This window comes from Malus domestica, chromosome 09, assembly GCF_042453785.1.
Source record: "Malus domestica chromosome 09, GDT2T_hap1".
Classification (NCBI taxonomy): domain Eukaryota; kingdom Viridiplantae; phylum Streptophyta; class Magnoliopsida; order Rosales; family Rosaceae; genus Malus; species Malus domestica.
In genome coordinates this window covers 29,755,953-29,769,820 of record NC_091669.1, presented here as the reverse complement: position 1 = coordinate 29,769,820, position 13,868 = coordinate 29,755,953, and the positions used below count along the sequence as shown (strand labels likewise).

At 36.5% G+C, this 13,868-nt stretch overlaps 2 protein-coding genes across 2 annotated transcripts; both read right to left on the bottom strand.

Moving 5' to 3' along the window:
- Positions 1-704: 704 nt before the first annotated feature.
- On the bottom strand, positions 705-1,814 carry LOC103444433 (protein E6). The gene has a single exon (XM_008383361.4). It carries the CDS (start codon positions 1,707-1,709, stop codon positions 822-824), a length of 888 nt encoding a protein of 295 aa, XP_008381583.3. The 5' UTR covers positions 1,710-1,814; the 3' UTR covers positions 705-821.
- Positions 1,815-8,028: 6,214 nt separating this feature from the next.
- Positions 8,029-13,868, bottom strand: LOC103444434 (transcription activator GLK1-like). Its single transcript, XM_008383362.4, has 6 exons — positions 12,801-13,868; positions 12,207-12,347; positions 11,391-11,834; positions 9,144-9,203; positions 8,811-8,933; positions 8,029-8,466 (listed from the first exon to the last, which is right to left on the bottom strand). Exons 1-6 carry the CDS (start codon positions 13,488-13,490, stop codon positions 8,317-8,319), a joined length of 1,608 nt encoding a protein of 535 aa, XP_008381584.3. The 5' UTR covers positions 13,491-13,868; the 3' UTR covers positions 8,029-8,316.

The window sequence follows — 13,868 nt, the reverse complement described above, 5'->3', positions numbered from 1 at the left end:
CATGGTCGAGGCGGAAGCCGGTGAGGGCGGGTGGCTTGTGTGGAGAAAGGATTTATCTAGGTTGATATAGAATCTGATTCTCAGACCCTTGTGGGAGTGGTTAGAGCCCTAGAGGTGAAGTTTAGCCGGAGGCTACGATTGAAATTTTTCCATACGACATACACTGTTTGAAGCAACACTTGAGGTCAGTAGAGTTCTTGTTTGATCTCCGCGCTTGTACTGGTTTGGTACTGCTTAAATTATTTTAAAAATAGGGGTAAAAAAAGGCTAGAGTAAAAAATTTGTTTGGTAGTTCAATGATGTGGCATCCGATGTATACGTTTCTATTCCAATTCAATAAAATCTTCTATATACGTTTCTATTCCAATTCAATAAAATCTTCTATCCTTGGACAAAAGAATAAGATAAGATAATTTGCCTAGCTAACCCAATGACTCTTTAACTAATATGAATTCAGACTAAACCTTCTAGATATAACAAAATGAAAATAATGTGACATTAACATGGCACCCATATAATTTATAACAGTTGAGCAGATGTTTGTAAAAGGGAAAACAGTATTTCTATTTACACCAAAAAATCATCTTTGGACACTCATCCATATAAATATATTCGAAAGTATGAAGAATTGGCGAATTAGAAACTTGTTAGGAGTGAAAGGGTTTAATTTTTATAGCGAAAACATATACAAAAGACAAATGGAATTCCAAAACAAACCATAAAATCTCTTATATATTGATTAAGTTTTCAACGCACACCTAAAAACATGAGATCTCTCTGTATGTTGGACATAATTGTGCAAAGTGTAACATAAATATCATTTAGGGCACATATCCTTGGGTCTTCTGGTACCTATCATACTCCTCCATGGTGTTGAATTCATTGGAGCTGTGACTGTTGCCATAATAGCCCTCAACATCATTTCTGGTACTTCCTCTCCCATCTGATTCGTAGTTACCATTGAAATTATTATTTTTGATCTCATTCTTCACATCATGATAGTATTTACCATTTTCCAGAAACCTTGTATCACTCATCCCTTGCTGTTCACTAATCTCATTGCCTCCACCGGGGGGATTGCGGTTGTAGCCTCCTCTGCCATCGAAATTTTTAACGTAGTAACTGTTGACGGTGTAGCCAATGTCCTGTTTACTAATCCCTTGCTGTTCACTAATCCCATTGCCTCCACTCGGGGGATTGCGGTTGTAGCCTCCTCTGCTATCGTAGTTTTTGACATAGTAGCTGTTGCCGGTGTAGCCAGTGTCCTGATTAATGTTGTCCTTGTTGTACAAGTTGGTGCTTTCGTAATTACCTTTTGGATGATCAAAACTTTCACCGCTAAGTTCTTCACTCAAAATTTGATCTTCAACATCGGTAATTGTGGTTGGAGTCTCCTTCGTGGAAGGGGAATTGGTCGAGCCAAGACCATAAAGGCCGCTGTTGCTGCCATGGTCTCTTTCGGTGTAACTTGGTGTCGGTGCCGGTGTTGGTACTAGTTCCGGTGCCTCTGCTACTACTTGTAGTGCTGGCGTTGGTGCTTCGGCCTCCGCCTCCATAACATAATTATCGTTTTTGTCGTTGTTGTTGTTGTTGTCGTGGGTGACCTTGCTGAAAGACACGCTCTGTCTAGCATGAATGATGCGTATAAAAGAAGAGCAAACTAGCACCAGAAGGAAGAAAAATGGCAGTGGTTTTGCAAAAGAAGCCATTGCTTTTAGGGTTTAGGACTTGGTGGTGTAATGTCTTGTATTTTTGAAGCTTATTTATAGAGAGGATTTTGCTGTGCTTGTGTTGTCTAACTAATTGGCCGAGCAATTATGCGTAGATTGAGGAAGGGGATCCATGTGGGGTTTGAAAATAGAGGGATATAGGGCACGCTGCATGTGCAATTCATGACGCATGACTCTCGGTCAAAAGCCTATAGAAACGGATTTTCCTTTTTCCTTTTAGTTATGCAACCAAAGGGTCCTACGCTGATATAATTTCAAGGGGTAATACTAGAGAGATTAAATTTTGGGGTGTGATATCCACACACCCCATTTTACTTCTCACACACTCTTTTAATTTTCGGTCATCGGATCGGATGAATTAAAGAAGATCAACGAACAGAAATTAACAAGGGGTGTGTGAGAATTAATTTGGGGTGTGTGGATAGCACACCCCTAAATTTTTAGGCAAAATTTACGAGAGATTTTTCAGTGTGACCGGTATATGGGATGGTGTATCACGTGTTACTAAACAAATGGTGGGATATGTGTGCTAAAAAGTTAATAACTTAAAAAATAAAATTTCCCACAATTCCTATTAAAACACGTGGTGTACCACTTGTGTTCCCGTCACAACTAAAAATTTCTCAAACTTTACAAACTAAATAATGTATTACCAATATAAATTAGCTCGCTTATCAACGCTTTAAATAATAAACCAATCATCAACTTTCATTTTCTTTAATTTAAAAATTTAGTCTACAAATTTAGTCTATCTAGCATTACCTAATTTGAAAACCTCAAAGTGCAATGTCAAAAAAATTAGAGCCTCTTAACCCATTTTGAAAATCACCTCAAATCTGAAGATTGCAAAATGCAATTAGTTGTTAGATCTTTTACATAATTTTTAACACGTGTTATACCACTAAATTAGTCTACTTTTAATAGTTGAGTTGTAAGCTAAACACTATATACACATATGTGTATGAATCAATAATTAATGATAAATATACACCTTGTTTAACTTCTCACACAATCTAGTTTAGCCTTGTCCATTGTCCCTGTTAAATTTGTTGAATCTAATGACCAAATGCAAAAAAAAAAAATTGTATGAGAAGCTAAACATGCTTTGCGAACTCACCTCCCCATTCCGACTAAAGATCAACTAGTTGAGTTAGTTCTTTTTATATTTTATATTGGCAGTTGAGTTAGTTAGGTAAAGAAAAATTTAAAAAGAGAAAGGAAAAAGAAAAGGACGGTGAGAGGCCCCACTCCCCATTCCCATTCTGGCTTTCCTTTGATATTGCTTGATGATGTGTTTTTTTTTGTTTTTTGTTTTTTTGTTTTTCAAATTATGTTTGTGCTTCATGCCAAAAGAAAATCACTTAGTTTCATTTCCAAGTGAAAGATTTATTAGGTTTGAGTTTCGTGACTGTGACTGGCAATTTTGACATCAATTTATTCAATCTCACGGGTCTTAATGTAAATATTTTATCGTCACTCAATTTCTAAAAAAGAAAAACCAAATAAAACAGTATTTACAGAAGTATTGGATAAAAGCGGCATGAACAAAAAGCATGGCATCTTACCCCAATAGTCATTGATTTGTTTCTAAGCAATCTTGAAGTTGAAGGTATTGTTGTTTGTGGCGCAATCACTGGACTAAGAATGCCTGCGTGCCTCGACATGTCAAAACATTGTGAGTGCTTTTCTTTTCAAAGGTCATATTTTTTGTTTTTTTTTTTGTTTTTGATTACGACCCCGCTCCAGAAATGGTGGGGGAAATCAGCCACTCAAGTGGGCTGTTGTGAATGATGCTTTGGAAGGCCTAAATCACCACCCATCAGGTTTAAAGCACTAAGAATGATCACATAAACTTCTAGACTGAAAGACATTTGTGTAAAATTGGCAATTTCTAACAAAATGCTTGAGTTTGTAATTTCTTATACTAGTGCATGTTTTCGGTTATAATTATTTAAGTCTAAGTTTGTCTCTCGTGCTCTTGATCATAAGAATGTCAAGCATTTTAGATACACTCAGGTAAGTTTGTCATGCATATGCATTTTTTGTAATTAGGTTTATTTTGGTTCAAATACATTTAGTTTTGGCTGCATGGTTTTGGGCTTACGAATTGATCCTGATTTGGTTATTACCGTTATTTTGGTTTGGACTTGATGAATCAGCTCCTGGTTGCCTTGTTATTTAGAATGTTAGTTAACACCTAAATTGATAAGTTTGCATGTTTATCAAGTTGATAATTCCAAGTGTTTTTCAGTTTAATCCTATCGCATGCATGATTATCCTTATATGCTTTTGATCTACACAAAAGAAACCTTAGCACAGCCATATATATTGAAGTCTTACGGGAGGTTTTGGCCGGTTGCAGCTGCGAGATACACTGACAAGTCCAAGAGCAGAATTTATTTAGCAGCACATATATACCATTGTACTCAGATCTTGCAATTGAAATACAAAACCGATCTATATAGTTTAAACATTGTTAACAACCCAAAGGATTGGTTTGCTGAGTAGTATCATAATCTGAGTTGGTTTTTTGAGATATTCCCAGCTGCTGTAGCATCTTGGGTAAGGTACATGGTAAACTCAAATTCAAATGTGGTATATCATATTGAAGAGTTTATATTGAGTCATAATTAACCACTTGGGATATATCCCTAAGTTTTATTTATAAAGAAAAAGCTACTGATATGAATAAGACCTAGTTTGGGAGTGAGGTGCTTAAAAAAAAAGCACCCATGAAAAAAAGCTATGAGGGTTTTAGGTGTTTGGTAAACTGAAAAAAAGGGCTTATTTTGGAAGTTGCTGTGAGAATAAGCTGAAATCAAAGGAAAAAGCTAAAGCTGCTATTTGCAGCTTTGGAAAACTGGTTTTTTTTCAAAGCACACGGAGCTACAATGCTTCTTTAATGAAAAGACCCACTATCAGACTGTTTTTTTTTTCCAAAAGCACTTTTACAAAAAAGTTTACCAAACACTATGCTGATTTATTTCACAGCCGCTTATTCTCACAGCACAGCCGCTTATTCTCACATCAGTTTTTTTTTCAAAGCACAGCAATACCAAACCAGCCCTAAGTGTTGCTATTAACTTTCAATTTAAAATGTTTTAGATTTCATTCTATAAGTCATATTAACATAATACGTAAGATTGAATTGGATTGGATAATGATAGGATTTTTAGGTACTTGTGCAAAAGAGGTTAAAATCACACAAAATACTTGCAAGCGAACAAGGTTGTTATAATATAAATGGTTGAATATCAGAGCACACAATGAACAAACGAACAAACTGAATATAAACTAATATAATTTTATTAAGTAAACGAAAGATTGCCATGACGGCTATATAATCCAAGAGGCTACATTGTGAATGACTTCTTATTCTCTAATGAATAACAAAGCACCTTATTTATAATAAACTAACCATAATTTCTAACAAAACCTAATTCTAACGGGTTAAGCCCAAAAAACCAAACATTCAAATAAACCAAAATACTAATATTTTCCAACACCCCCTCTCAAACGCATGGCGGTATACGACATGGGTTTGCAAACAAGCAGATGTGAACAGGCTCTGTTAGGCGGACAGACAGACAGGCAGGCTCCGCAACGCGAACAGACAAATAGGCAGACTCCGCAACACGGACAGACAGACAAGCGAGCAAGCAATCAAGCAAGCAAACGAACAATCCAGGCTTCAATCAACAAGGCCCAACTAAAGGCCTTCAAACAAATCATAATAGCCCAACAGATTGTGGGCTCCATACATTTTTTTCTTTTTTTTCCTTTTTCCTGTTTTCTTTTTCTATTTTTTTTTTCTTTCTTTTCCTTCTTCTTTCTTCGGTTCTGGTAGCAAAATGGGCGCAAAACATGTGCAGACCAACATTCTAAACCCAGACTCCGAGGTGTGGTTGCAGCTTTTCAGGCGAGGAAGCAAGTGACGGCTGTGAGATTTCAAGCAATGGGTGGAGGCGTGATTGGGTGGCTTGGCGACGGGGTGGATTCGAACGACAGATGTGCTGGGTTTCTGATTGCAGCGGCAGCGTGCAGATGGGCGGACGGGTTTACAGGTTCAGGGCTAATTTACAACGTCAGATGCTAACAATAATAGGATCGTACATGTCCGAGTTCTGGGCAACAAGGCGGTGTGGCGTGGCTGGTGGTGCGATGATGCAAACCTGGTATAAAAGCTGGTGGCTGGGTGACGATGCACGGAAGGTTCAGGCAGGCAGTGAAGTGTGGGTGGTGATGCGGGTATGAGAGGAATCGATCTAGTGTGGCAGTGGTCTCAAACTGGGGTTCTGGGTTCAGCACGGTGTGCCTCGGCCCTCCCAAGCAAACAAATTCAACCATCTTTCTTTTAACAACATAACTGATATTGAACAGACAAACAAATCGATATCAACCCCAAAACAGATTAATTCCCGAAGGATTTAACCTGCTCTGATACTAAGTTGAATATCAGAGTACGCAATAAACAAACGAACAAACTGAATATATACTAATATAATTTTATTAAGTAAACGAAAGATTGCCATGATGGTTATATAACCCAAGAGGTTATATTGTGAATGATTTCTTATTCTCTAATGAATAACAAAGCACCCTATTTATAATAAACTAACCCTAATTCCTAACAAAACCTAATTCTAACGGGCTAAGCCTAAAAAACCAAACATTCAAATAAACCAAAATACTAATATTTTCCAACATAAATGGCTCAAGCAATGTTGTTTTCCGTTGGGATTATTTAAAACAATTAATGCAAAACCAAAATCTCAGTTAATTATTTGAAACAAAGATTGGAAAATGTTGATTTTGAATTTAAAAGTAATATAATAACCAATTAAAAAGGAAATAAATCAAAGAGAAAAGGTTTTGAGAAATAAATTTGGAAAAGCACTAGGGTTCCACCATCCCCTTAACAATTATATGTAGATTTGCTAATTACTTATGAATTACCCATGCAACTTTGAAGATTAGGTTTTCCTTATGCATATTCTACTTGTGGCATTCAAGCTAGAACGTATATCAAACATGCAATCCGTCTGTGACATTCAGATCAAATATAAGCATGCATGACTCATTATGATTTGTGAAAACCTTTTGAAAAACCATGCAACCTCTAAGATGTGGCATTCACCCTAAGTGAAATTACAACTATCAATCACAAGAAACAATACTCAATTCCTCGATGGCATTCCGACCGAATTGCATCCAATTACTTATCTAAACATCCTAATGGTCATGAATCATTATGAAACAAAAACAGTTTAAAGCACATTGATTAATAATTCAAAGTATGCATGCGTAAGATCATAAGCAATTAGATAAAAACTACATATTCATGCTAAGGCTCAAGGCATCGCCCTAGCAAAAGAAAATTAGTTACGCATATTCATAATTAAAAATCAAAAAAATTATATTAAACTAGAAAAAGATTGAAAACACCTTGTAGAATAAAGTCTGAAAATCTCTGAGCTTTAGTCAAATTCTTCTTCTTAAATCTTGCATATGTTCCCCAAACCCTAGGCTGGCCAAAAAGGCTTATTTATATTACTCTAATTAAAATCCTCCTAGTAAAAGGTCTTAGATTAAGACTAGGAAACCTAATAAATTGAAATAAAATAAGAAACATAATTCTACATTAACTTGGTAATTCGGCCAAAATTCTGCACAGCCACGTTTTGGACCCAAATCAGCTCCAAAACTGGCCCAAAATAGCTGGATTTAAAGCTTGGACTATTCTAAACACTTATCCAGAAGGCCACGAACCCATCTGAGGTCATTTTGGGCTCCAAAAATGCAGTTTAAGCCCAGAAACGTCACTTTTCAGCAATGTACACTACTTCTTTAATAAATCGTCAGAAAATAACCGCTTGGTAGAAAATTCCCAAATTTTGATACGAACAAGCCAAGAGACACACGAACGTCCTCCAATTTGAATCACTCTAAAATTCGTTTGTATGATCACGTTTTTCTTCAGAGGAAGTCGAATGTCCTACATTGAAAATATAAAGCAAAATATCAAAATTCTACCAAAATAATTACCAAATTATACTAGGAATAGGGTAAAATATATAATATAATATTGACCTATTAGATAACTTAGTATATTCAAAGTAAGAAATTGAGATTAGCTTTCAAATTATACCCAGGTTGAAAAAATTATATGTATTAGTTACAAGGCGTTGATATTCTACCATTTTGTTCTTTCATCACATCTCGAATCTAGTGAGTCTACCTTTATACGCTAAAACGTGACCATATAATTGTGGACAGAAGGCAAACTAACAGTGCATGGTTGAGCATAAAAAGCTTGTAGTTTATTTACTTTGAACAACCACTACAAAAATCATTCGCTTTATTCCGACATATATATGCTAATATAAGAAGGTGTCTTGGACACATATTACGAAGAAAGTAGTTTGTACTCAATTAGCTTATGGAAGAAGGCAGAAGAATGACGGGCCGAAAAGAAAAAAAAAAAAGAAAAAAACTCGCAGAGCAGGTCGATGTGTAAAATATTATCTATGAAAGGACATGTCGTCAAATTTGAGGTTTTCAACCTCTGTGTCTTGAACAAACACCATCAGGCACAGGAGAGTGGTATTTTTGGAACTCCCTGTCGCTGTAGCTCCACCATGACGGTATCAGTAGTGGGAGGTCTTAGGCCAAGAGGAAGAGGCAGCCACGGTTTCGATAAAACATCTCCAATGGCTGCATCTATGCTCTCTTTTGACTGTTACATATACAATTAAAAGAGATTAAATTGTCATCCTTAATTAGTTCTAAACTAAAGTTACTGCTAATGAGATATCAACGATTTTGAATTTATATACACAGATAATAAATAAGATCTCGTTTTCTAGGTCATTTGATGACCAAGAATATTCATGGTCACTGATCTTTTGATTTAATATCAAGTGTTGAGATTAAAACATTAACAATACATTCTTTTATTCTTTATCTTTAATATCAAATCTAAAAATATTAAAAGTGAACAATCACGAATTGTTGGTTAGTTGACTACGAGAACATTTCTGCAATATAACTCCCAAAGAATTAAGTGACAGACTGACTCACCGGATGAAAGTCGAGACGAGGGTGAGGGCCAGATTGTGGTGGAGTGGGGACAGCAATGCCTGCGTGGTCTACTTTGTACATGGCATGCGGTGGAATACCCGGAACCGGTGGGGCGGGAAATCTCTGTTGCATCAAATAAGATTCAAACAAAATTAATTAAGCCAAAATATTGTTCCATGTACAAAATACATTGACACGCATTCATAAAAGATGTCGGCTAACGTATCATGTAATCTATGGAACGTTTTTTATGTTCCAAAATGTTTATGAATTGCATTGTATTTGTACCAATAAAAACTACAAACTCCAAAAGTGTAAGGAATGATTAGTTACCGTCGGAGCAGCCAGCTGCCTCGGAAAGCACGGTGTTCCTGGAGTTAGTCCGTCCGGAACCTACACCATCAAGTCGTAAATGTATTTTAGTACTCAAATTTGGGAGTTTTAATGAAAAAGGTTAGGGTTAAGTTTGTTTTAACCAAAAGGCAAAAACCATCTATAATTTTATTTAATGAAAATGGCTTGAACTTTAATGAAAATGACTTAAATTTTAATAAAAATGGCAAAAGTTTAATACAATAAAAAACAAAATAGAAATAAAGAAATTAAAAAAATGACGCACACACTATTTTTGAAACTGAACGGTATTACACTATTTTTTAAACTGAACACTATTTCTGAAAACTGAACACTAATTATTTCTGAAACTTAACACGAGTACTACATTATTCTAAAATTGAACACAGCTACTACACTATTTCTGCAACTGAACACGGGTACTATTTTTAAAATTGAACACAAGTTAGCATGCACTGAATATGTTTTAAAACTAAATATGGTACCTCTCCAGGAAGTCTAACGACCATTCTTTTATCTCCTCTTTTTGATTTTTCTAGACACTTTCTCACATTCCAAACAACTTTTCTTTTTCTAATTTTCTTATTCTCATCAAATTTTCTCTAAATCTCTTCAATTTCTTAGCTTTCTACACCAATACTTAATTTTCTTCCATTATCAATTTATAAACCAAGAACTAAAAAATTGTATGAATTAAAAACAAAGAAATAAAATAAAAAATAAAAAGAAAAGGCATGCCTCATGCCCGCCCTTCCACAAAACTCGATCACCATCCCTTCCCAAAACGCTCACCGCCGCTGCCCCACCCCTACACCCACCCCCCATCATCCCAACCCAGACTTGACCCACTCCCTCCCAACCATACTTGCCCCATATGTGATTCTAAATCACACGAAACCCACCTCAATTTAAAATTTTAATTTTAAAGGAATAAAATATGTTTGGATTATGTTAAAGTGTTATGTAGCTGAAGGATTGGTTGGCGTGCCCTTGCACGCGCCTTTATGTAGGTTTTTTTTTTTTGCCCTTTTCTCTTGTCCTTATTGTTAAATAAACTAATTAAATGATTTTTTTTATTAATATTCAAAGTTTTAAAGTCATTTCATTAGTTTTTCTTAAAAATTTAGGCTTATTTTTAGCTACACTCCTTAGAACTCCATCTTAATCTAACTTTGCTCCTGTAACTCAAAAGTTATAACTTTACTCACTGAAACTCAAAATTTGTTCTACTTTGACTATGGACTCTTTTTTCTCCCTGAAACTTATTGGTCGCCTCCTAAAACATATGTGGGACCCAACACCCAATAACTAACTATGTCGCATGTGCAATAAATTTGATTATAAGTCTTCATTATGCATCAACATTCAACAATCAGAGAATATTAAGTTTAAAAGAAATTGAGAGATGAAAATATAAAATGAAATTGATTAGCCTGGCTCACCCAAATAAAAAGAAATTAACAGATCTAAAGCAATGGGCAAATTTTGAGTTTTATAGAGATGACTTTCAAGTTTCAGATGGAAAAATGAAATCAAAATCGAGTTTTAGGTGGCAAAGTGAAGCGAATTTTGAGTTTCAGAGAGCAAAGTTGCGACTTTTGAGTTATAGGAAGCAAAGTGAGATTAAAATCAAGTTATAGGGGACGGAGCTAAAAATAAGCAAAAATCTTATCTAAACTACAAGAAAGGTTCAAACTTGAGTGTATAGAATGGAGCATACTGCTCTAGGAGAAATTTTTTAGTTGTGACGGGAACACGGATGGTACACCACGTGTTTTTAAGCAAGTGGTGGAAAATTTTAATTTTTAAGTTATTAACCTTTTAACACACATAACCCACCATTTATATAAGAACACGTGGTGTACCACCTCGTGTGACGGTTACACTGAAAAATCTCTCCTGCTCTAGTTAACCAAGCAAGTCAACTTGTCTATAACAACTATTTTTAGTTCTTGGAGTAAAAACTACTTTTGTAAGGTTTCAAAATTTTCCTTCATTTAATTTTCAACTTTCAGTTTTTGGAAAACTGAATACAGTTACCAATTAAGGTTTTTTATTTGTTAAAAAGTATAAATAAGAGACAAAATCTGAAAAAGGAAATGACCTAGAGATAGAGAATTATACTAAGAAGCACTTTACTTAACTAGACACAGAGATAGAGAACTAAACCAATTTGTTTAGAGAGAGAGAGAGAGAGAGAGAGAGAGAGAGAGAGAAAGAACTTACACGCTGGTGGTGAGAGTGAGGGTGGTGCCAGTACGAAGCGTCTGGAGGAGATGGTAGAGGAGGAGGCCATGTATGTGCAGGAGCTGTTGGTGGAGGTGGTAGTACTGGAGATGGGAAATGGTGGGGAAGATGATGCTTTGGTGGACACATGTACATCATGGATTGGTCCATGGTGGGGTGACCCCACACATGTAAGGGTCCGGTTAACTGGTGGTGGTGTTGAGCGTGGTGCATGGGAGGAGGTGTAGTACTAGTTATCGGAGGGAAACCCATGGTGGGTGCATTAAGCCAATTAGGGCTATTCATCATCATGACGTCCCTTCTACTCTTGGCTCCTGCTCCTCCTCCAGCGGCAGCTGCTGCCCCATACATTTGCCGTCTCTGGGTCCAGCTAGCTGCGTCTGCTTCACGGGCTAACAAGTGTTTCCTATGCGATCGATATTTCTGCACATTAAATAATAATTTATAAATCTAAATGTATTGGAAAAGTCACTAAAACGAATTCCAAAATCATGAAAGAAACAAATATCTTTGTAATTCCCAAATAGATTTGTTTCTCTTTGAAGATCGAAAACCCTTATTTATACCGCTCGTTGGAATATCAATCTGAAGGAAAACACCCTTATTTTAAACTATATATGAGAGACCTAAACTAAAACCAAAAAAATAAAAACGCAGACTGACAATTGAATAAGCTATATATATCTAGTTCCATGTTCAGCATGTATATATGTTATGTATAAAGGCTAATTAACTAGATTAACTAGAGATGGAATAGAGTAGTATAGAATTAACTAGGTGGGGAAAATATTGTACTTGAAGGTGGCTAGCAATATTGTGGCGAGTAAGACAATCTATTCCCATAAGCTCTAGAATCCTAGAAGGAACTGCCTTATCCACCCCCAGCTGCTCTACTGCTTGCACGAATCTCCTGTGAAGTTCTGGTGTCCAATCCACCTACACACAATTCAATAACCAAAACCATTTTCAATGTCAGATCCCGCACTGCATATATATATATATATACAAAAACTTCTTTTAAAGTTGCCAAATAATTGAAAAGATACAAAAGAAAAAACCACAAATCTCTCTCTCTCTCTCTCTCTCTCTCTCAATTATTGCCATTCACAAACATTTTTTTAGAGCACTGCCATTCACAAGCTTGATAAGAAACGAATAAATTACAATCCGCTCCTGCTTGATTCCCGTGAATTCTTTGCAGTTGATGAAGTTTGTGAAGATCCCATGACCGACACAGAGAGAGAGAGAGAGATAGAGAGAGAGAGAGAGTTGTTATCTATACATATTACATAGTACGAGCTTCTCATATATTTCATCCAACTCAAGTAACATACTGCAAAACCTAGAAATTTAATTGATAATTGCAAAAGCCAAGCTATATATATGTACCTTAACTTTTCGCCTCCCATGAGAATTCTTGGATTGGACTGTGGATGAAGACTTTGTTGCTAATTTCTGATCAGCTGATTCTCTTCGGGTGGATCCGGAGGATGGACGATGAGCTGCCCTAATTTCATTAGTATCATATCTTTTACTCGCTATTTCTTGATCTACTCGATGATCGGGAGTAGGAGTAGTAGTAGTACTGGAGCTGGAGTAATTTTGATTCAACCCTGAATTATTATTAGTACTCGTTATACCAACTGCGGCTGCAGCAACCTCGTCATGCCCCTGCATGTCCTCCTCCTCCGGTTCTTCCACTTTGGACAACGTCGTCGTAGTCTTTGCGGTATTATAGTAACCGTCAGCAACCTCCTCTTCCTCTTTGGATGGTGTAGTTGTTGTTGTGTTGGTGTCGCCGGCTGGTGCTGAAATTGAAAAGTCAAGTATTTCCGAGTCCATTTCCAAATCCGGCAACACATCTCCGTCATGGATACCAATGAAGAAGTCATCGAAGTCGATGCTATCCAGCAGACTCCCCATTCCCATTCCCCCGGAAAACTCTGGGAAATCAAGCACCGCGTTATTTCCGCCATTAAAAGCAAAACTACTCTCCACGTCACCATCATCACCTAATTGTTTTTCATCTTTGAGCTGATGGTGATGATGACCCTCCCGCAAAGGTGATAAAATAAGCATCAAGCAATTATTTCTGATTAATTTCCGGATGCAAAAAAATAATACCAAAATTAACAGCGGTAGTAGCTAATAAATCAGCTAGTCTGCTGAAAAATAATTTCAAGCACACGGCTCACCCTCTAGGGTTAACAGCTAGCCAGTAAGTACTGCTCCATCGGAGTAGCTATGCTAGAATGAAGGATGTGAGAGGAGAGTAGAGGAGGCAAACAAGTTGTGTAATGAGGTTGGATATCCCTCAAGGGGTTTTGTTGCTTTTGCAGTTGGTAGTGGGAGTGTATAGAGGTCGGATGGATATCAACCACAACTTGTGTTGAGATCTCTCTCTCTCTCTCTCTCTCCGATTTGTTTTCGCGTTTTTGTTTTATATGGGACTGCTAC

Excerpts from the sequence above, each read along its gene's own strand:
- LOC103444433 (XM_008383361.4), bottom strand. The coding sequence starts at position 1,709 with ATGGCTTCTTTTGCAAAACCACTGCCATTTTTCTTCCTTCTGGTGCTA.
- LOC103444434 (XM_008383362.4), bottom strand. The coding sequence starts at position 13,490 with ATGCTTATTTTATCACCTTTGCGGGAGGGTCATCATCACCATCAGCTC. Across the intron at positions 11,835-12,206 it reads ATATTGCTAGCCACCTTCAA|AAATATCGATCGCATAGGAA; the intron begins GTACAATATTTT and ends TTTAATGTGCAG. Across the intron at positions 9,204-11,390 it reads CTCACTCTCACCACCAGCGT|GTTCCGGACGGACTAACTCC; the intron begins GTAAGTTCTTTC and ends TTGATGGTGTAG.